This window comes from Geotrypetes seraphini, chromosome 5 (genome assembly GCF_902459505.1).
Source record: "Geotrypetes seraphini chromosome 5, aGeoSer1.1, whole genome shotgun sequence".
Classification (NCBI taxonomy): Eukaryota; Metazoa; Chordata; class Amphibia; order Gymnophiona; family Dermophiidae; genus Geotrypetes; species Geotrypetes seraphini.
In genome coordinates, this window is record NC_047088.1 from 155,084,251 (window position 1) to 155,108,348 (window position 24,098).

Sequence of the window (24,098 nt, forward strand, 5' to 3'; positions counted from 1 at the left end):
AAAATATGGTATATCCTGTTAACTCACCTAGATCTTTGGATCGTATGGGCTATAAGTGCTAAAAATAAAAATCGGAGACAATCAAATTTTGCAAAGAGAAATTACCCTCAGTCTACAATTGTTTATTGAATATTCTGGAATTAGGGCCTACTATTCCATCTGATAGATTTGTATGGTTAGCTCTATTGATACTGAAACCCTGTATGCCAAAAATAGTGGTGCCAGCAAGGGATAGGGATTGGGACTTATATATTGCCTTTTTGTAATTTTACAGTCACACTCAAAGCAGTTTACAAACAGGTACTTCAAGCATTTTCCCTAACTGTCTCAATGGGTTCACACTATCTAATGTGCCTGGGGCAGTAGAGAATTAAAGTGACTTGCCCAGGGTCACAGGGAACATTGTGAGGTTTGAACCCACCACCTCAGGGTGCTAATACTGTAGCTCTGATCACTACACCACACACTCTCCACTACATGTAAGGCAGTGGTTGAGAAACTCATAAATACTTATTTTCTTGGATCATATTGCTGCTTATAGAGAAGACAACACACAGTAGCACATCAGAAGCCTTTGGACCCCTTTATTAAGTAGTATCATCTTAATTACAGGACATTAAAGCAAAAATACTTACCTGTAGTAGGTGTTCTCCAAGGACAGCAGGCATATTTTGTCACACGGATGACATCCATGGAACCTGATATGGACACTACCAAGTGCACTGTCACTTTAAATCTTTAGGCAGTGCCCATTACTTGTGAGTGCTGATGCCTTCCCACCCATTATCTGCTCATGGGACTATCAGTTAAGTAACAAATTTAAGAAGCCAATTAGGGGAGGTGGTTGGGTTGTAAGTATATGTGCCTGCTTGTCCTCGGAGAACACCTGCTACAGGTAATGCTTTCTCTGAGGATAACAGACATAATATTCTCACATGTGGGACTCCCAGGCTGCTATGATCATAATTCTGGACAAGGATAATGGACATATAAATATAAGTCTGGTGAAACATTTTGCAAAAGGCGACCATGTACGACTTTCTCAAACAAAAGGTGCCTTTCTAAAGGCGTACAAACAAATATGGACCAATGAGATATTTATGTGGGTATTAAACAGGATTACAGTGGGGAAGCTATGGAAGGTTCTTTTTACCCCCAAAGAGGCTGGATAGAAAAATTTAACAGTTGAGGTTTGAAGGATCGTCTGAGTAGTGACATGCCCAGAGACCCCAAATACAAACTAGTGGTTGACCAGAGGATCCAGCAGTGAGGACCAGCAACACCCCAAGTTATAGGCGCTTTTCAACAGTCTCCTAAGGTAAAGGCACCTGGGAGAGACGGTTGTCAGATTGTTAAAGACTTGGGGATAGTAGAATCTCATGGGAGACAGGATTATGGGTACAGTGTGAAAAGTATTGCATTTGGATGTGCATCAGGAGGCATGGAGGTAGAATCCTTTGTCATTCATGTTGATTCTTGAGCACAGCCTTAGATGTCTTGTACCTCAGAGGCTAGCACCCAACTGTTAATTTCTCTGGCCACTCTCCTTTTTTCTCGATACTTTTTGCTTCAACCTCTTCCTTTTAAAACTTTTACAATATGGTACACCTTGTCCATGTCAGGATTGATTTTTAACATTTCTTCAAGATAAAAAGAACCTTCCATGGCTTCCCTGTCGTATCTTATAAATTGGTTTATGCCAGGGGTAGGGAACTCCGGTCCTCGAGAGCCGTATTCCAGTCGGGTCTTCAGGATTTCCCTAATGAATATGCATTGAAAGCAGTGCATGCAAATAGATCCCATGCACCGGAGTTCCCTACCCCTGGTTTATGCCTTGACCTCCTTTTATCTCGACTGACTCTTGATTCTCTACAGTCTGGCTTTCGCTCCCTATACTCCACAGAGACTGCTCTTACCAAAGACTGCAATGACCTATTTCTGGCCAGATCTAAGGGTCTTTACTCAATCGTCATCTTTTTCTGTCTGCTGCTTATGATACTGTAAATCACTGCTTACTCCTTGATATGCTGTCTTCGCGTGGATTCCACAAATCTGTCCTCTCCTGGTTTGCCTCCTATCTCTCTCATAGCACCTTTAGTGTATGTGCTAGTGGATCTTCTGCTGCTGCTATCACTCTAGCAGTTAGCGTATCCCAGGGCTCTGTCATAGGATCTCTTCTCTCTCTACACCTCTTCCCTCAGTGCTCTGATCTTCTCCCATGGCTTTCAGTATCACCTATATTCTGATGATTCAGATCTGTCTTCCTACACCAGGGGTCCCCAAAGTCCCTCCTTGAGGGCCGAATCCAGTCGGGTTTTCAGGATTTCCTCAATGAATATGCATTTATGCATTGAAAGCAGTGCATGCACATAGATCTTATGCATATTCATTGGGGAAATCCTGAAAACCCGACTGGATTTAGCCCTCAAGGAGGGACTTTGGGGACCCCTGCCCTACACCCTTCACCTAAAATCCAAGAAAAAGTCTGTCTGTTTGGCTGACATTGCTGTCTGGATGTCCCGTTGCCATATGAAACTAAACAAGACTGAGCTGCTTCTCTTTCCTTCTAAATCCTCCACTCCTCTCTTGCCATTCTCCATCTCTGTAAATAATACTGTTATCATTCCTCTCTCTCTCTTGGAGTCATCTTCGACTCTGATCTCTCATTTTCTACGCACATCCAACAGACTGCTAAAGCCTGTCACTTCTAACTCTACAATATCACCAAACTTCGCCCTTTCCTCTCTGAACACACTACCTGTATCCTTGTCTACACCCTTGTAACCTCATGCTTAGACTACTGCAGTTTATTTCTAGCAGGTTGTCCACTGAACTGTCTCCCCCCCTCCCCCCTGCAATCTACAAAACTCTGCTGTACGATTTATCTTCTGTCAGCCTCGCTACACTCGCAGTTCAAACTCCTATTACTAACCTACAAGTGTGTTCATTCTGCAGCCCCTCAGTTTCTGTCCTTGTACGTCTCCTTGAGAAGGCCATTCCTCAGATAAGTCGCTTTTATCTGTATTCTTCTCCTCCACTGCTAATTCCAGACTTCATTACTTTCATCTCGCTGCCCGGTATGCCTGGAATAAACTACCCGAGTCCATATGTCATGCCCCTTCCCCTGTTTAAAAGTAGGCTGAAAGCCTAACTTTTTGAGACAGCCTTCAACTCATAATCCTTCTCCCCCCTGCCCTCTGCTCACCACCCTAGCCAGCAATTTAACTGTTCCCTCTAACTATACCCTGGCATCCTGTTTGTCTTGATTGTTTAGATCAGGGTTGCCCAATTCCGGTCCTTGAGATCTACTGGCAGGCCAGGTTTTCAGGATATCCACAATGAACATGCATATGAGAGATTTGCATACTAAGAAGGCAGTGCAGGCAAATCTCTCTCGTGCATATTCATTGTGGATATCCTGAAAACCTGGCCTGCCAGTAGATCTCGAAGACCAGAATTGGGTAGCCCTGGTTCAGATAGTCCCTGCTCGAGTGAGCTTACAATCTCCTTTGTGACTGTACAGCGTTGCGTATGTCTGGTAGTACTCTAGAAATAATTAATAGTAGCAGTTCTGCCCCCTATTTAACACGTCTGTTATAAATATCTCATCAGTCCACGTTTGTACCCCTTTTGAAAGGCACCTTTTGTTTTCGACAGTCTTATATGGTTGCCTTTTTCAAAATGTTTAATGTCCCTTTCTAATTTCGCATTACCCCTATAGATTGTTTTCCAGACCTGCAGAGAATTCTGAGGCATCACATCAACAGGCCTCTCCCGTTCTGGTTCTATGAAAACTCTACACCCAAACACCACCTTTGTGAATACCCTCCCATAAGGTACGTGCTATCACATCTAGGCATGTACGTACTGATTACCATGTAACAGTAAACTGCTCATTTGTATGCATAGGTGTTCAGATACACCTGTAAATGACTAGAATCTGACTTTTATGCACATTCTTGCTGCCTAAACTAGGCACCACTTTAACATAATTACCCCTCAAATGTAAGTCCTTTTGAATATCAGGCCCATGCTTCTAATTTATAACCGCTTTTCTTTAAGCATCCACTTTCCTTTCTTAAGTCTGCTGCTCTTAAATTCTCATGGCATAGCTTGTACAGAGTTCAGTACATATGGTAGAGCACCTAAAGCTCAAAAATGTTTTTTCGATGTGGCGATCAAGTTAATTGGCTTCACTCGGGTTAAATAGTTATTTGGAACTGAAAGAAGATAGGGTGTAGACGCCGTATCATTCCTTCAGACAATCCTATGTTTACTATAGTGTCTGTACTGTCCAGATCTGTGGAGGTCCCTCATTGTGTTCTCCTGAGCTCTGTGGCAATGTTTCAGTAGAAGCAGAAGCTTAAGAACGTATAGAAACAAACACCCTGTGAATCTCTGTGCTACTACTCTTTATGACTAACTTCTATTCAAAGTGCTGCACAGCGTTTAATCAGTGCTGTGATTGTGAGACAAAGGCCAAAGTCTAGGTTGGTGGTACAGGTGGAATGTTGACAGGCCAGAGTCTGTAGCTTGTGTTGGAATTCAGCTTGTGACACTGGGATTAATATTCTTTCTCAAAGTTTACTAAAGCTAGCAGGGGGGTGGGGGTGGAGTTTGGTTTAACTTCACATCTATAAGGCTTGAAGTATAAAGTTATTTTAAATGGTGCTGGAGAGCCTGGATAACTGCAACAATTATCTTATGTGGTGTTGGAGTTCTGCACTGCACAAAAAGAAGGGCTACTTCCCCCCCCCCCCCCCCCACACACACACTTTTGATTCCTGAATATCCTTATGATGCTAGGAACTTCAAGAAACGTTTAATAATTTATATACCTCAGCAGGAGGTATATAATATAGTTCCCTGATTGCTCCATACACTTCATCCATTTTTCCTGCATTGACTTTAACCCCTTTGAAAAGAATTCTTCTCTTTGACATTCAAACCAGAACATCACAGCTTCCTTGACATCTTCATCACTGAAAACTACTATCCATGGAGAGATCTCTTCAAAACTCAGAATAAGAAATAATCCAAAGGAGCCAGATCAGGATTGTAAGGTAGATGGTTCAAATGTTAAAACCCACATTCTCGAAAGGCAGCCTGTGATCGTCATGACATGTGCATCGGTACTTTGTTGTAAAGAAGGAGCACACCTGGCTTTGAGTTTTTCTTGACTCCTGCAAAGCAATCATTATGTTGGCGTAACTCTCTCCGATTATGGTTGTCTTGTATTGCATGAACCCCAGAAGACAGTTGCCATGACTTTGCCTTCAGATTTTTCTGTCTTTAACTTTTTTTTGTGATGGGGGATGACTTATGCTTCCACTGCATTGACTCCATTTTGGACTCAGGATCTCTGCAATAGATCAAAGTCTCATCTCCAGTCACCAAACAATGAAAAAAATTCACTTGGTCTTCATGGAGCATCTCCAAGTTCTCCTGACAACACTGGAGTCTCATGGCCTTCTGCCATGGCATCAGCATTCTTGGAACCCATCTTGCACTAACCTTGTACATTCCCAACTTTTCATGAATTATTTTCCAAACTGTACCTGCCGAGATGCCCATTTCTTCAGCTCTTTGAGAAACCATAATTTATCTGTCTGACAAAATCCTTGACTTTCTTACACATTTCTGTGGAAGTTGCTTCCACAGACTGTTCAGTGTGAGGGTCATATTCAATGGTCTCTCTACCCCGTTAAACTGCTTGCTCCAAAATTTTACTTTGTAGGATGATGGAGCAGACTCACCATAAACTGCAGCCATGCGTTCAAGGATCTCTTTTGGCTTTTTCCCTTCTTTTGTGAGAAATTTTATCACTGAACGGAGCTCCAAATCTAGCAGTTTCTTACTTGATTCACATGAGAACTCTCCCAATATCCTGTCTCTTGGAATGTTGGACTCGCACTGAGCTGCAACTGTGCATGAGTAGCCTTGAAACAAATCTGTGCATGTTGTGACAATGTTTCAGATAAATTATTGAATGCCCCTCATATTTCAGAAGGCTTATATGCCATTTAAATGTGTAAATCAAATTATACCTTGCAGCTTTTAGTAAAGGTACTGGTAGCACACACATTTAGTTTTGTACAACGCTTAATACTCATGTACAAGCGATATACCAAATATAATAAATACAATACAAATTTGAAAGAATTGTGTTCTAAGGTTGGATTGGGTAGCCCTTCAAAGTATATGTTTATTCCACATTTTAGACTGACAGCATTCGTAAGTTTACCTCCGAAAATGTCCATATTGGCATTTACACTTGCTTTGAGTAATGCTTTATCCCCAGCTAATGACTCATTTGCTTGTGGGATTTGGAAATGTGCTTGAATGGAGTATTGTGTTTAGCCCTCTGCTCTTCTAAACCAGTGTTTTTCAAACTTTTTTGGGCAAAGGCACACTTGTTTCATGAAAAAAATCACGAGGCACACCACCATTAGAAAATGTTAAAAAATTTAACTCTCTGCCTATATTGACTATATATAAAGTAATTCTCTTGAATAGGAATCAAATAAACACAAAGAAAGTATTTTATAATTACTTTATTACGAAATAAAAATTATAAAATACTTTATTCAGTGTGAAACCTGGGCCTGTTTGGCTGAACACAAAGCTGATATTCTGGCTGGAATCGAAGAAAGACACACACGTAGCTCTTCGTCAACAGCTCTCAGTCTCTCTCTGTATTTGGTTTTTATAGCATACAAAAATAGACAAATATACCCTCCATCCTTTTTATTAAACCACAATAGCAGTTTTTAGCGCAGGGAGCTGCGCTGAATGTCCAGCGCTGCTCTTGACGCTCATAGGCTCCCTGCGCTAAAAACCACTATTGCGGTTTAGTAAAAGGTGACCATATTGTAAAATATAGACAGCAGATATAAATTCAGAACTGTGCATAGTAAGTGAAGGGAAGTTTTCATCTCTGCGAATTTACCCAGTTAACTATTAAGTTATTTGGGCAAATTCCTTTGAAAACTGTGGTAATACTGCCTCCACTTTGCTAAATTTAAAATAAAATCATTTTTCCTACCTTGTCTGGTGATTTCTGGTTGCACTTTCTTCTTCTGACTGTGCATCCAATCTTTCTTCCCTTCTATCAGCCTGTATGCTTTCTCTCCTCCACACCTCATTCCCTCCCCCAACTTTTTCTTCCTCTCTCCCTGACCTTTCTTTCTTTTTTTCTGTTTCTCTTCTTTCCTTCTGTTTCCCTGCCTGCCCCCTTTCTTTCTTTCTCCCTGCCGTTCCCCAAGCCACTGCCGCTGCCATCGGGGAACAGGACCCACCAATGGATAACAGGCCCCAAAGCCGACGCCGACGCATGCTCTCCCTGACGTCAATTCTGCAATCGGAGAGGAAGTTCCGCCCAGCCAGGCAGCGATTGGCTGGCCCGAACTTCCTCTCCGACTGCAGAATTGACGTCGGGGAGAAGAAGACTTATCGGCTCGATAGATTAGATCGCCAAGACAAAGTGAGTCCTGGGTGATCGACTCACTTTGCCTTGGCGAGCTACTGGCGCCCCTGCCTCGGGCCCCCTGTCAGCTCCGGGCCCGGCGGCCCTGCGGCACACCAGGCAACATCTCGCGGCACACTAGTGTGCCGCGGAACAGCGGTTGAAAAACACTGTTCTAAACCACCTCCTTGTGCAAAAAGTTCCAGTGAGAGGTCAGCTTCCAAATCAGCGTTGCAAGGGACATAAAAGTTTACAAAATCACAAAACTTAAGACATGTATATGATAATGCTCTCTTTTTTTTTTTGACTGTGTTAATTTATAAAATTAGCTTTTCTGTTGTGCATCTTGCCAAATATACATGTGTCTTTGGTTGCTCTCTGATCCTTTTATAAAATAAAAACAGAAAATGACAGCTGATAAATACTTTTAAATGTACAGACCTAAGTGTCCGATTAGCAGCCATATGTGCTGTGGGAGGTTTTTCTTCACACACAAGCCTTCCTTAACTTCTGTGATCTAAAGGGAACTGAGCCATACTCAGGAAAGCTGCATACACACTGAGAATTTCACTTTACTTTGTTTACATTTAACAGGTGGAAGAAAACCGGAGCAGTTTGTTCTTCTTTTTACTGTTTTTAAGGTTTTTCCCCATGACCCCAAACTGGTTCTTGAATATCACCTCACCAGTCCTGAATATTCCCATAGCCCAGTTCTTCTTCTCCATTCTCATAGGTAAGATTTGGCTTATTAGGGTATTGTTGGGGGTGTGGGGGAGATCTTGGAAGACTGAGGATGAGATCAGGGGTTGCTGTTATGAGTCCCAGTAGGGTGCTTTCATTGAGGGTAGATCTATACGTGTAGGTCAACTAGACTGACAAACTTTAGGTGCTGTGAAACTTTCTGTTCCCTTATTCCTTTACCAATCCTACCCATTGTTTCTTCCCCTCCACCCCCCCCCAGCTTTGTCCTACATATTAGCAAACGCCATATAGAAAGTCTGACATGAATAAATAAAAAAAAATTTGATTCCCTCTTCAGCCTTGAATTTCATTCTTTTCCTTCTGCTGCCTCCCCCCCCCACCCAGTTCACATGCAGATACTTGTGTTCTAGTTATGTCACAATTATATGCTTTTACCTTTGCCATGGAAGGCCCAATGTGTGTGTGTTTGGGGGGGGGCACTGGTGCATGTGAATGCATGGATGCCTTTCAAGAGGCTCTGCTCAGACAAATGGTGACGGAACCCACGAGGGAAAAAGTGATATTGGATCTGGTCCTCACAAATGGAGAAAGTATCTCTAATGTTCGAGTGGGTGCCCTGGCCTCGGCCCGGCAGCATAAGAGACGGGAAGATGCGGCGGCTTTGTTGATTCTGATTGGTCGGTTGGAGAGCTTGCATAAGCGTAGCCCTTGGGATGTTGAATTGCGTGGGCGATTGTTTCAAGCTCGCCGGGATCTCCAAGCTTTAGATTTAGAGCGATTACACCATAATTTGCAACTTCTTCAACAGAGATACTTTGAGTGTTCTAATAAAGCTAGTCGACTGGTTGCCCATCGTCTGAAAGTGCGGCAGATGCGCAATCAGATTCTCTCGCTTCGGGTGGCCTCAGGTGTTGCAGAAAGAGGATGCTATTCGTGCCCGCTTTGTGGAGTACTGCTCCCATCTATATACTCCGGAAGATCCTGGGCCCTTGCAGGACCTGGATGCTTATCTAACTTCGACGGCGTTGCCCCGGATTGCACATGATGATGTAGTGCGGTTGGACCGTCCTCTCACGCTGATCGAGGCTCGTGGAGCGCTGCGTTCTATGAAACTTGGTAAGTCGCCTGGGTTGGATGGTTTTACTGTTCGGTACTATAAACGTTTCCAGGATCTTTTGCTGCCTCCTTTGTTGCGCTTCCTTAACTCTTTGCAAGAGAATAGTGCCCTTCCCTTCTTCATGCGACTGGCGGGTGTAACGGTGTTGGCCAAGGAGGGGAAGGACCCCCTTCAATGTGCTTCCTATAGACCGATCTCGCTATTGGGGGTTGACACTAAGATTTTCACGCGGATTTTGGCGGACAGAATGATGAGCTGGATTCCCAGGCTGATCCATCCGGATCAGTCGGGCTTTGTAGCGGGACGTCAGGTGGGCGATAATACTCGACGGGTTTATAATCTGTTTGAACGGGCCAGGGAGGGTGTGCGGGAAACGGTGTTTCTATCTATCGATGCTGAGAAGGCGTTCGATAGGGTCTCCTGGCCTTTCTTGTTTCGGGTCTTGGAGTCGGTGGGTTTAGGCCCGCGCATGCGGGATTGGATACGGGTCCTTTACACTTGTCCGCTTGGTTGTATTAAGGTGAATGGGGGGTACTCGGAGACTTTTTCTCTAGCACGGGGAACACGTCAGGGGTGTCCTCTTTCCCCGATCCACTTTGCTTTGTCGGTGGAGCCCCTGGCGCAGCGGGTGCGGATGAATCGGGATATTAAGGGAGTTATGGTGCCGGGAGGGGATTATAAGTTGGCTTTGTTTGCGGATGATATTTTGTTCACGGTGGAGGATCCTGAAAGTTCCTTGCCTGCTATATTACGGGAGTTGGAGGATTTTGGTAAGGTATCGGGCTTTCGAGTCAATGTTGGAAAATCTGAGGTCCTTAATATTAACCTGCCTGACGACCGAGTGTCTTACCTCCGTGACCGGTTTTCGTTTCGGTGGGTGCAGCACTCACTGCGATACCTTGGAGTCTGTTTCGGACCGCCGGGAGTGGATCTCTATGATCTGAATTTTCCTCCGCTCTTTCGCCGCATTCGACTAGACTTGCTTAGTTGGAAAGATCAGTATTTTTCTTGGTTGGGCAGGGTGGCAATTGTGAAGATGATGATTATACCTCGTCTTTTGTTCTTATTCCAGGTATTGCCGCTCTGGGTGGGCAGGGGAGCGTTGGAGGGGGTCCAAAGGCATATCTTCAATTTTATTTGGGCCGGTCGGAGACCTAGAGTGAGTAGGAAGGTCCTATGTATGGGGAGGAGTGATGGGGGTTGGGGGTTCCCAATGTGGTAAAATATTACCAGGCGGCCCAGTTGCGCGCCCTTTTAGAGTGGCAGACGCAGACACCGAAGCCGTGGGTGGTGATAGAGCAAAGTTTAAGTGATGGGGTGCCTTTGTTACATCGGCCATGGTTACCTGGCAGGGTGCGGTTGGCGGGTGGCCTGTCCTCGGTTGGAACTTCTTTGAGGGTATGGAACCAGACCCGAGGTGGTTTATTGTTGGGTAGGCGCCATTCCTGGTATACCCCGTTGAGACATAATCCAGACTTTCCACCGGGAAGGGGTAGGGGAGTGTTTACTGATTGGGAATCTAGAGGCTTAGTTTGTGTGGGACAATTGTGGGATCCGGTCTTGGGCCGTATTAGACCCTTTGCAGAGCTCCGGGGCCAGTTCGACTTTGGGGTCCGGGATCTGTTTCCCTATCTACAAGTTGTTCACTATATCCGGACCTCGGGTCTACTGGGGGATTTGAGGGGTGGCAAGACTCCCCTTGAGCTGTTGCTGGGTCCGGTGCTCCGGAAGGGAGCTCTGTCTGCTGTATATCGGTGCCTTAATTGTCGGGGAGCACAGCATCCCTACATGAGGGCTTGGGCGGGTGATTGGGGCTCTGCTATTTCCTGGGACACTTGGGGGGACATCTGGTCAGAGATTTCCTCGGCGGGTATAGCTGCTTTGTTGATAGAGAATGGATATAAGGTCCTCTTTCGTTGATACTATACCCCTCAGGTTGTGGCACGCTGGCAGGGGGGTGGGAGTGTTCTTTGCTGGAGGGGCTGTGGGGAGGTGGGTACCTACTTCCATATGTGGTGGCAATGTGGGGGGGTGGGGGGGTGGGTTCTGGACTGGGGTTTTCTCTCGAGTGTCCCAGATCCTGGATATCCAGATTCCGGTTGATTGGCGTCATGCCTTGTTGTTCTGGCATCAATTGGGTCTAGCTTGGGGGGATTCTCTGTTTTGCAAGTTGGCATTCACTGCTGCTAGACTGGCAATAGCCTCCTTGTGGAATCAACCGCACCCTCCCACATGGGACATGGTGGAACAACACTTGCTTAATTGGCAGCTTCTTTACCATTTAACGGCCCTACGGCATGGCAAACTCCATGGCTATGCTCACATTTGGCGTAGATTTCGGGCTTCTGTGGGGGTTTGTGGCAGGGGTGGAGGGGGGTTCTGAGTTGAGCTTGGGGCTGGACTGGAAAGACTGGGATTAGGGGGACCCTATAATCATCTTTCTCTTCCACTTTTTGCTTACATATAAAATCGGATGATTCTCAACCTTTTGGATGCTGTAGGTATGGTGTTTTGTCCCTGGGGGGGAGGGGGAGGGGGGTATTGGCTGCGTTCTGGTGGGTGGTTTTTGTTGGACTGTGGGGATTGCACAGGTCTCTGCTCTTGGCTACACTTCGGGCGTTTTCTGGAGTGTGGCGTATTGCTTGTTGTTTTCTTGTTGTTGCATCTCCTATGTATATGTAATGTTTGCTGTGTTTATTTTAATAAAAGCTTTTATTTTTAAAAAAAAATAATAATGTTCGAGTGGGTGCTCACCTGGGAAGTAGCGATCATCAAACGGTTTGGTTTGATATAACGACTAAAGTGGAGCGCGGCCGAACGATACTTAAAGTCCTAGATATCAAACGTACAGACTTTAATGCAATGGGAGAGTACCTGAAGAAAGAGCTGTTAGGATGGGAGGACATAAGAGAAGTGGAAAGACAGTGGTCTAAGCTGAAAGGAGCAATAAAAATGGCTATGGACCTTTTATGTGAAGAAAATCAATAAAAACAAGAGAAAAAGGAAGCCGATATGGTTCTCCAAACTAGTGGCGGAGAAAATAAAGGCGAAAGAGTTGGCGTTCGTGAAATATTAAAAAACCCAAGAAGAGGAGTGTAAAAAGGACTACAGGGTGAAACTGAAAGAAGCCAAGAGAGATACGTCTGGCGAAAAGCACAGGCGGAAGAACAAATGGCTAAAAATGTAAAAAAGGGAGCCAAAATTTTTTCAGATATATTAGTGAAAGGAGGAAGATGAAAAATGGAATTGCTAAACTAAAAGATGCTGGGAATCAATATGTGGAGAGTGATGAGGAAAAAGCAAATGTGCTAAACAAATACTTCTGTTCTGTGTTCACAGAAGAAAATCCTGGAGAAGGACTGAGATTGTCTGGCAAAGGTACACGAGAAAATGGAGTGGATTCTGCGCCGTTCACAGAGGAGAGTGTTTATGAGCAACATGAAAAACTGAAGGTGGACAAAGCAATGGGACCAGACGGGATCCATCCCAGGATACGATGGGAGCTCAGAGAGGTTCTGGCGAGTCCTATTAAAGACTTGTTCAACAAATCTCTGGAGACGGGAGTGGTTCCTGGGGATTGGAGGAGAGCGGATGTGGTCCCTATTCACAAAAGTGGTCACAGGGATGAAGCATGAAACTACAGGCCGGTGAGCCTCACTTCAGTTGTTGGAAAAATAATGGAAGTGTTGCTGAAAGAAAGGATAGTGTACTTCCTTGAATCTAATGGGTTACAGGACCCGAGGCAATATGGCTTTACAAAAGGCAAATCGTGCCAAACGAACCTGATTGAATTTTTTGATTGGGTGACCAGAGAGCTGGATTAAGGACATATGCTAGATGTAATTTATTTAGATTTCAGCAAAGCCTTTGATACAGTTCCTCATAGGAGACTGTTGAACAAACTTGAAGGGCTGAAGTTAGGACCCAAAGTGGTGAACTGGGTTAGAAACTGGCTGTCGGACAGACGCCAGAGGGTGGTGGTTAATGGAAGTCGCTCGGAGGAAGGAAAGGTGAGTAGTGGAGTCCCTCAGGGTTCGGTGCTGGGGCCGATCCTGTTCAATATGTTTGTGAGTGACATTGCTGAAGGGTTAGAAGGAAAAGTATGCCTTTGTGCAGATGATACTAAGATTTGATACCAAGATTTGTAAGAGAGTAGACACCGAAGAGGGAGTGGAAAATATAAGAAAGGATCTGCAAAAGTTAGAGGAATGGTCTACTGCTTGGCAATTAAAATTCAATGCAAAGAAATGCAGAATAATGCATTTGGGGATTAATAATCAGAAGGAACCGTATATGCTGGGAGGTGAGAAGCGGATACGCACGGACAGGGAGAGGGACCTTGGGGTGATAGTGTCCGAAGATCTAAAGGCGAAAAAACAGTGTGACAAGGCAGTGGCTGCTGCTAGAAGGATGCTGGGCTGTATAAAGAGAGGCGTAGCCAGTAGAAGGAAGAAGGTGTTGATGCCCCTGTACAGGTCATTGGTGAGGCCCCCTTTGAGTATTGTGTTCAGTTTTGGAGACCGTATCTGGCGAAGGACATAAGAAGACTTGAGGTGGTCCAGAGGAAGGCGACGAAAATGATAGGAGGCTTGCGCCAAAAGATGTATGAGGAGAGACTGGGTGCCGAAGAGAGAAGGGGAGCAGGAAGCGCTAGTTCACTGCTCTGAGAGGAGACAGGCAGCGTCGGTGCCGAGCACTGAAGAAAGCAGAAGGAAGTAGTTAGGAGGACAGCAGGCTCGGGGTAGCGGCGAGAGTTCGCTCCGCCCCCCCCCCCCACGCGTCACAGGCAGCACCGGACTCCCCCTTAAAGGGGAGGAGCCAGCGCGGCACACGCGGTGCCGAAGAGAGAAGGGGAGCAGGAAGCGCTAGTTCACTGCTCTGAGAGGAGACAGGTAGCGTCGGTGCCGAGCACTGAACAAAGCAGAAGGAAGTAGTTAGGAGACAGCAGGCTCGGGGTAGCGGCGAGAGTTCGCTCCGCCCCGACCGCGCGTCACAGGCAGCGCCGGACTCCCCCTTAAAGGGAGGAGCCAGCGGCGCCCAGCCGTTCGGCGCACGGCAAAGGCGCTCGCCTTAGCGAGAGTGCCTTTGCGAAGGGCCTCAAGAAGGGCCAAGTTACTACACCCAGGAGCACCAGGGAAAGACTGAAGGGTACAGAAGAAGCAGGCGCAGAAGGAATGAACACACACAAGCAACAGTAAGGTAAGGTAGAACAAACACAGCACACACAAGCAACAGTAAGGTAAGGTAGAACAAACACAGCACACACAAGAAGTAGGCAGTAAGGCAAGAAGCAGGTGCAGAAAGAAGCAGGCTCACAAGGAACAAACACACAAACAAAGTATAGTAAGGTAGCGAAGGCAGCACACACAAGAAGAAGGCGCAGAAGGAAGCAGGCACACAAGGAACACGTAGTCTTAAGTGTTATCTTAAAGTAGGAACGACTATGGAAGCAGAGGGAAACCAGAAGATGAGCTTTCCAGTGTTCTGCACCGACTGTCATATGTATGACTACCTCCCCTCGGGGAGACAGTCGTATGTATGCGGTTGGTGTCAGGAGCTGGAAAGCTTGAAGAAGGAAGTCAAGCGACTAGAGGACAAGATACAGGAGCTAGAAGGACTTTACACCACGGAGGACCCAATCAGGAAAACTGAAGACTTCATGAGCGAGAGGCACATCGAGGAGGAAGTCAGGGAACTTGAGAAATTCATTGAGGAGGCATACAAGAGGAGGATGGAAGAGAACGAACTTCAGATAAAAGAAGAAGTTACACCAACATCGAAGGGAGAGCAAGAAACAGAAGACCACAAAGAAGACACCCCCGGAGGAAAATCGCACGAAGGCAAGAAAGTGACCAGTCGATGCCCAGAGGAAGAAAGAGAGAAGCATACCGAGGACATTGACTTGAGACCGAAGCGAACATTGAAGAAGGGAAAGTCAGTGATCCTAGTGGGGGACTCGATCCTGAGGCATGTGGACAGCCACATAGCAGGAGGGAGAGAGGACCGACTGGTGACCTACCTCCCGGGAGCGAGAGCCAAGGACATCGTGGACAAAATTGGAAAGATCCTGGAAGGAGCGGAGACGGAAGAGACCACAGTAATGATCCACATCGGGACGAATGATGTCAGCAGGAGGGACTACAGAAGAAACACACTGATAGAACAGTTCAAGATTCTGGGAAGGAAGCTGAAGATGAGGACCCAGAAGATAGTGTTCTCAGAGATCCTACCGGTACCGAGGGCAGATGTGAAAAGGCAAGAGGAACTACAATCAATAAATGCATGGATGAGGAGATGGTGTGAGGAAGAAGGATTCCACTTCGTGAGGAACTGGACGACGTTCTGGGGCAAGAGCAAGCTCTACAGGAGAGATGGACTGCACCTGAGCGCAGCGGGAACTAGACTTCTAGCAAACAACGTCAAGAGAGGAATAGAACAGGCTTTAAACTAACAAGAAGGGGAAAGCCGACAGTCGACCAAGCGTCGATGATTCGGAAAAAGGTATCTCGTGAAGATACTAAGGAGAAAAAAGGCCGGGATGAAACAAGGGACAAATTACAGGAGTCGACTAACAAAGGAGAGGAGATTAGAAAGATCGTAACCAAAGAGAAGAATCTAAAGACCAAAGCACAGGGAAAGGAAATGATGGCAACAAAATTCCAGGAGCTAAATTGCATATATACTAATGCAAGGAGCCTAAGAAACAAAATGGGAGAATTAGAAGCCATGGCCATTGCAGAGAACATAGACATCATTGGAATCTCCGAAACATGGTGGAATGAGGAAAGCAGATGGGATACAGCACTGCCGGGGTACAAACTCTATCGCCAAGACAGATTAGGACAGAAAGGCGGTGGAATAGCACTATACATAAAAGAAAGCATACAATCGACAAGAATGGACACAGCAGAGACGGCCAACAAGCTAGAATCGCTATGGGTTAAAATACCAGGAAGGACAGGGCCTGAAATAAAGATAGGTTTATACTATCGTCCACCCGGACAAGCCGGAGAAATCGATGAAGAAATGGAAGCCGAGATGAAGCAAGAATGCAAAAGCGGTAACACAGTTATTATGGGAGACTTCAACTACCCTGGGATAGACTGGAGTCTTGGAAGCTCAAGATGCGCTAGGGAGGCAGACTTTCTGGAGGCTGTACAAGATTGCTTCATGGAGCAGCTTGTTAGAGAATCGACGAGAGGAAATGCCACTCTGGACCTAATCCTAAATGAGCTAAAGGGACCTGCAAAGGAAGTGGAAGTAGTGGGACCGTTGGGAAACAGCGATAATAATATGATCAAGTTCAAGGTGGAAATAGAAATACTGAAAGGAAAGAGAACCATAGCGACAACTTTTAACTTCAGGAAGGGAAACTACGAAGCAATGAGAGGAATGGTAAAGAAGAAACTTAGGAACACTTCCAAAAAATGGCATACGGTAGAACATGCCTGGTCCTTTTTCAAGGATACGGTGAGCGAGGCGCAAAATCTGTATATCCCCAGATTCAGAAAAGGGTGCAACAAGAGTCGAACAAAAGACCCGGCGTGGATAACTAAAATAGTGAAGGAAGCGATAGGCAATAAGAAAAACTCATTCAGAAAATGGAAGAAGGACAAATCTGAGGGAAACTGGAAAGATCACAGAAAGTATCAAAAAGAATGTCACCGTGTGGTTCGAAAAGCCAAAAAAGAGTATGAAGAGAGGCTAGCCAGGGAAGCACGAAATTTCAAGCCGTTCTTTAGATATATTAAAGGGAAACAGCCGGCTAGGGAGGAGGTGGGACCACTGGACGAGGGAGACCGGAAGGGAGCGGTGAAGGAAGAGAAAGAGGTCGCAGAAAGACTTAACATGTTCTTTTCGTCGGTATTTACAAGCGAAGACACAACCAACATACCAGAACCTGAACAAATCTTCAAGGGAAATCAAGCACAAAAGTTAACATCCATGGAAGTGAGCCTTGATGATGTGCGCAGGCAGATAGAAAAACTAAAAACTGACAAATCGCCGGGTCCGGATGGAATCCATCCAAGGGTTCTGAAGGAACTGAAGGAGGAAATAGCGGAACTACTGCAGCAAATTTGCAACCTATCTCTGAAAACAGTTGTGATTCCGGAGGATTGGAAGATAGCCAACGTTACGCCCATCTTTAAAAAGAGATCAAGAGGGGACCCGGGAAACTACAGACCGGTGAGTCTGACCTCGGTTCCGGGGAAAATGGCGGAAGCACTGATAAAAGAAAACATCGATGAACATTTTGAGAGAAACGAACTTCTGAAAACCAGCCAACATGGTTTCTGCAGGGGAAGATCGTGCCTGACTAACTTACTGCACTTCTTCGAAGGAATTAACAAACAGATGGACAGAGGAGACCCCATAGACATCGTATACCTAGATTTCCAGAAAGCCTTTGACAAGGTGCCTCATGAACGTCTACTCCGGAAACTGAAGAACCATGGGGTGGACAGAGACGTGCATAGATGGATCAGAAACTGGTTAGAAGGTAGGAAACAGAGGGTAGAGGTGAAGGGCCACTACTCAGACTGGAGAAAGGTCACGAGTGGTGTTCCGCAGGGCTCGGTGCTCGGGCCGCTGCTTTTTAACATATTCATAAATGATCTAGAAACAGGGACGAAGTGTGAGATAATAAAATTTGCAGACGACACCAAACTATTTAGTGGAGCTCGGACAAAGGAGGACTGCGAAGAATTGCAAAGGGACTTGGACAAACTAGGGGAATGGGCAGAGAGTTGGCAGATGAAATTCAATGTTGAGAAGTGTAAAGTATTGCATGTGGGAAGCAAAAACCCGAGGTATAATTATGCGATGGGAGGGATGTTTTTGAATGAGAGTACCCAAGAAAGGGACTTGGGGGTGAAGGTGGACATGACAATGAAGCCGACAGCACAGTGCGCAGCTGCCGCTAAGAGAGCGAATAGAATGCTAGGTATAATCAAGAAAGGTATTACAACCAGAACGAAAGAAGTTATCCTGCCGCTGTATCGGGCAATGGTGCGTCCACATCTTGAGTACTGCGTCCAGTATTGGTCACCGTACCTTAAGAAGGATATGACATTACTCGAGAGAGTTCAGAGGAGAGCGACACGACTGATTAAGGGGATGGAAAGCCTTTCATACGCTGAGAGATTGGAAAAACTGGGACTCTTTTCCCTGGAAAAGAGAAGATTAAGAGGGGATATGATAGAGACTTACAAGATCATGAAGGGCATAGAGAGAGTAGAGAGGGACAGATTCTTCAAACTTTCAGAAAATAAAAAAACAAGAGGGCATTCGGAAAAGTTGAAAGGGGGCAAATTCAAAACAAATGCTAGGAAGTTCTTCTTTACACAACGTGTGGTGGACACCTGGAATACAATTCCAGAGGACGTTATAGGGCAGAGTACGGTACTGGGGTTCAAGAAAGGATTGGACAAATTCCTGCTGGAAAAGGGGATAGAGGGGTATAGATAGAAATTTACTGCACAGGTCCTGGACCTGTTGGGCCGCCGCGTGAGCGGACTGCTGGGCGCGATGGACCTCAGGTCTGACCCAGCAGAGGCATTTCTTATGTTCTTATGTTCCCTGAATATGTATACCCTAGAGGAAAGGAGGGACAGGGAAGATATGATTCAGACGTTCAAATATTTGAAGGGTATTAATGTAGAACAAAATCTTTTCCAGAGAAAGGAAAATGGTAAAACCAGAAGACATAATTTGAGGTTGAGGTGTAGTAGATTCAAAGGCAAAGTTAGGAAATTCTACTTTACGGAGAGGGTGGTGGATGCCTTGAAAGTGCTCCCGAGAGAGGTGGTGGAGAGTAAAACTGTGACTGAGTTCAAAGAAGCTTGGGATGATCACAGAGGATCTAGAATTAGAAAATAATATTAAATATTGAACTAAGGCCAGTACTGGGCAGACTTGCACGGTCTGTGTCTGTGTATGGCCATTTGGTGGGGGATGGGCTGGGGAGGGCTTCAGTGGCTGGGAGGGTGTAGATGGGCTGGAGTAGATTTTAAAGGAGATTTCGGCAGTTGGAACCCAAGCACAGTATTATGGACCCCTGTTCGGTTACAAACATTGGATAGCTCTAAGTCTAATAAATGTTGGCACTGTCATTTATTAGCAGGGACTTTAGATCATTTATTATTCTTTTGTCCATTTATTATGAATTTTTGGAAATCAATTTGGGACCAAATTAACTGTTTATTAGATAACCCAGTGGCATTATCATATGATACTGTGCTGTTTGGTATGGCAATGAGAGCAAAAAGTCAGATTTCTACAAATAATAACAAATTATTATTTATAATGACTGGGGTTGCCATTCAACAAATTATGTATAATTGGAAAAATTGGAGTAGATTAAATTATAATTTCTAGTGGAATTCCTTATGTCATGTTTATAAAATGGAGAGATTTATTGCAATACAGCGGGGATGTTTCAGGAAATTTCAAGATGTTTAGGAGCCATTAACAAAGTATTGTACTGATTAGATGACTTTTTTTCCCTTAAATTTACAAGTTCAATTGTGAGGGGAGGGAGGGGAGGTAATTTTATTGTTACATATTGTATAAGGTATTGATTATATGATAGGAAAGGGTGGGAGATAAGAGCATATCATTTGTACCATTGATGATTATTAAGTGATATATTTATTGTTAATTTGTTTGGACATATTATCACACTTATTGTAAGTTTGAAAATGAATAAAGAATTATTAAAAAAAAAGAGAGAGAGAGAGATTTAAAGGGCTTCGGGGCTGTTGCTGCACGGCAGCCGCTAGTGAGGACCTACAAATTAAAAAAATTTGGTAACGTTGGGAACAAAAGCAAAATGTCATCTCCGTAGAAGAACCAATTTCACCTTGTTGGGTCTCTAAAGCTAATGGACTAAGGAAAATATTAAAAAGGGACAGGATAGATCCCTGTGGAACTCCACAGGGAATATGATATACAGTGGAATACTGACCTGAATGGTCAACTTTAAATGACCAATTTGAAAGAAATTTTAACCCGCTCTAAGACTTGACTACCAATGCCTACTGCAACCATTGGATCAAAAGTAAAGTACCGTATTTTTTGCTCCATAAGACGCACCTACCATAAGACACACCCCAGATTTAGAGAAGGAAAACAAGAAAACCCCCCAATTCTGAACCAAATTGTATACTAATATATACCCGACACCTTTAAATTCTCTCAGCCCCCCCAATCAATCACCACTTTTACATACCCCCAGCCCCCCCAATCAATCATCACTTTTACATACCCCTCAGCCCCCCAGCACCTTAAATTCCATCCCAGCCCCACAATCAATCACCACTTTTACATACCCCCAGCCCCCCCAATCAATCACCACTTTTACATACCCCCAGCCCCCCCAATCAATCATCACTTTTACATGCCCCCCAGCACCTTAAATTCCATCCCAGCCCCACAATCAATCACCACTTTTACATACCCCCCAGCCCCCCCAATCAATCATCACTTTTACATACCCCTCAGCCCCCCAGCACCTTAAATTCCATCCCAGCCTCCCCCCCAATCAATCACCACTTTTACATACCCCTCAGTCCCCCAGCACCTTAAACTCCATCCCAGCCCCCCCAATCAATCATCACTTTTACATACCCCCCAGCACCCCCAATCAATCATCACTTTTACATACCCCCAGCCCCCCCAATCAATCATCACTTTTACATACCCCTCAGCCCCCCCAGCACCTTAAATTCCATCCCAGCCCCCCCCAATCAATCATCACTTTTACATACCCCTCAGCCCCCCAGCACCTTAAATTCCATCCCAGCCCCCCCAATCAATCACCACTTTTACATACCCCCCAGCCCCCCCAATCAATCATCACTTTTACATACCCCCCAGCCCCCCCCAATCAATCATCACTTTTACATACCCCCCAGCCCCCCCAATCAATCATCACTTTTACATACCCCCCAGCACCTTTAAATTCTGTGCCAGCTCCCCCCAGCAGTACCTTTAAATTGTGGAGGTTGGTGGACGGCTGCCTGCTGCTTGTCGGGGCCCACAGCACACAAGAACACTAATGCCTGGGCCCGTGCCACTTCCTAATTGTGCCAGTCACTGGTGCTTCACTGGACGGCTGCCTGCTGATTGCCGGCATGTCGGGACCAGTGGCGCACAAGTACGCTGCTGTGTGGGCACGTGCCACTTCTGAATGGCTGCCTCAGTTCTCATGAGGAGCTAGCGATAACTGAGGCAGCCATTCAGTATGATAAAACTCCATTTAATATGGAAAAAAGCAAACTTCTCCCCCCCAAAAAAACCCCAGTACAAAAATGTAAAACTAAACAGTTCAAAATCTAATCAAAGCCAATGTGTCTCTATATAACTGAAACTTGGAGGACACAGGTGAAGAAATCGAATTCATCCCAACTCCTTTCAATTCCTTAATTTCACACTTCACTGTAGAACTTTCATTCAAAAACCAATCTTCACAGTAGGACCTTCTTTAAGACAGACATATCCAAAGCCCTGACAAGGTCCACTTGTTTTGCAAACAATTCATGTCTAAATTTGTTATGAATGTAATTACACAGAAAGATATAGACCACGATTACCACCAAATACTGTTTTAATTAGACCAAACATTTATTTGGAAAAGTTTTGGAGCCAAGCTTACTCTAAAACAAGGTGTCCAGTCTGAGTCCTTGAAGGTCACAATTCAGTCAGGGTTTTAGGATTCCCCCAGTGAATTTGCATGAGATCAATTTGCATGCACTGTTTTGACCTGGTGAGGTCAAATGATATGGGACTTGATATACTGCTTTTTCTATGTGATTACAATAAAAACAGTTTACAAATTTTAGACAGGTGTTTATTTTGTACTAAATGACTTGCCCAGAGTCGCAAGGAGCCGCAGTGGTGAGGCAGCTGTTGTAACTAGTAGACCACTTGTACACTCAAAAATGGAGACAGTTGAATCTAGTCTTCATATTCTTACAGAGAGCTGGAATCCGCCTGTTTCTGGCAATCTTGATACTCAGGCTCCTTTGACTTCTAAAAAAAGCCATTTAAAATAGAATTCTCTCCTATACTCCATACTTTCTCTCTTTAAAACAAGAATGTCAGTTAGAGAGAAATACATAAATCATATGATATCACTAACAAGAACAGATAGAAACAGAAGGTGAACTTTATAGAAAGGAGAACTAAATAACACTCGAAAATTGTACTATTCAGAACTGATTGTCAGAGAATCTCTTGATCAGTGACAGCTGTCTAAAAGTTTTAGAAATCTTACAATCTCTAAGGAAGCATCCCTACTGACTGAACACCTAAGTTAGCAAATATACTGCTTATATTGAAGAGAAAATTACCTTGATAAGTAAGTCTTTTTCTAATGGATCCCAGCAATTACCTAATTTAATTTCTCACTTGAGTTATGAAGTAGGATTAAAATATTGAAGATGAGATCAGACCTCTACTTCAGACATTTTCAAAAACATGACCTCTGGATCCTTGTTTAATTATACATTTGAGAAACCCTCCATATTATATTGTTGCTCTTAGATTACTAAACTCTTGAACTGTGTGTTAACTGCTGGATGTTTTCCTCCTTCAAAGGGTGAATGATTTCTTTTTAGATCTGTAATTCATCAGGTCGCCTAGGACTCGGAACATTAGTCGATGGCACCTAACTAACTCAGTGAGTGAAATAAGTATAACCTCGATCCCTAAAGCAGTTAATTTAACATGATAGAACCTAGTATCTACAGGCCTATAGCGAACATCCTTTTTTAAATCAAACTAATTGAAGCTGTAGTGGGTCAGCGATTGTCTATAGTTCTAGACAAGTTTCAAATATATTGCTCTCAGTTCAGCTTTAGAAGTCCACTGAGTTGTTACGATTGATTTTTGGTTTCTGGAATAAAAGCATCCGTATTCAGACAATTTTACAACAATTTGACATTTCAGCAGCATTCGATACTGTTTATCACAGTATCTTGCTGTACAAGTTAAATGCATTGGGATTTTCAGAAGTTGTTAGAATCTTTCTGTAAATGCCGTTAATAGAGCATATGCGTAAAGTAAAGAAAGATGGTAAAGTTTCATATACAGTGGTACCTTGGTTTACGAGCATAGTTCATTCCAGAAGCATGCTCGTAAGCCAAAGCCCTCGTATATCAAAGCAAAGTTCCCCATAGGCCACAATGTAAACTCAAACAATTTGTTCCACAACCAAGGTTTGTTATGGTGGCCCAGGGGTGGGTACCTGCCTGTGGGTGCTGCAGCGCTTTCAGCGTGGTGGCTTCCTTCCCTCGGAGTCCCCGTGCAGCTGCCCTCCCACTTCGGCCGATGCCTCTGCCATCCGTCAGCGCCTCCTGGCTCCCGATCCAAGCCAGCCGCCATCCTGTGCGAGCATGCGCACGACCGCTCCTCTCCTGAGCCAAGCCAGCCGCTGCCCTGACAACACGCTCACCATGTACAAGCATGCATTCATGGGTAAGACAGGTACCATTCAGTGAAGTAGAAAAAAGATTGGCAAATGTGAAAGTTTTATAGCTTGATACTTCATTTTTTGACACTATAAAAAAAACCTTTATTATCCATGTTCAGTTGCAGCTTTTTCCTCCATTTATACACTATAGAGCCAGGTCCAATAAGTGTTGGAAGGCATATGGAAATGAGATGGTTTATGAGTAAAGTGTGGGCAACCATTTATTACTTCTTGTTTTTACAGTGTTTATTATTCACTCTACTTCTAAGTACCTAGGGTATGCTGACAATGTAGCTTGTGTATGTATCATGTTCTAGTTATGGCCCTTTACTCTAATTTAC

At 44.6% G+C, this 24,098-nt stretch overlaps 1 protein-coding gene across 1 annotated transcript in view; it reads left to right on the plus strand.

The window, feature by feature from the left end:
- The window catches only part of TMEM41A (transmembrane protein 41A), a 48,415-nt gene that overhangs the window by 20,116 nt on the left and 4,201 nt on the right, over positions 1 to 24,098 (plus strand). The window contains exon 4 of the mRNA XM_033945549.1: positions 8,060 to 8,198. Coding sequence (XP_033801440.1) covers positions 8,060 to 8,198 — 139 coding nt within the window. The remainder of the gene's footprint in view (positions 1 to 8,059; positions 8,199 to 24,098) is intronic.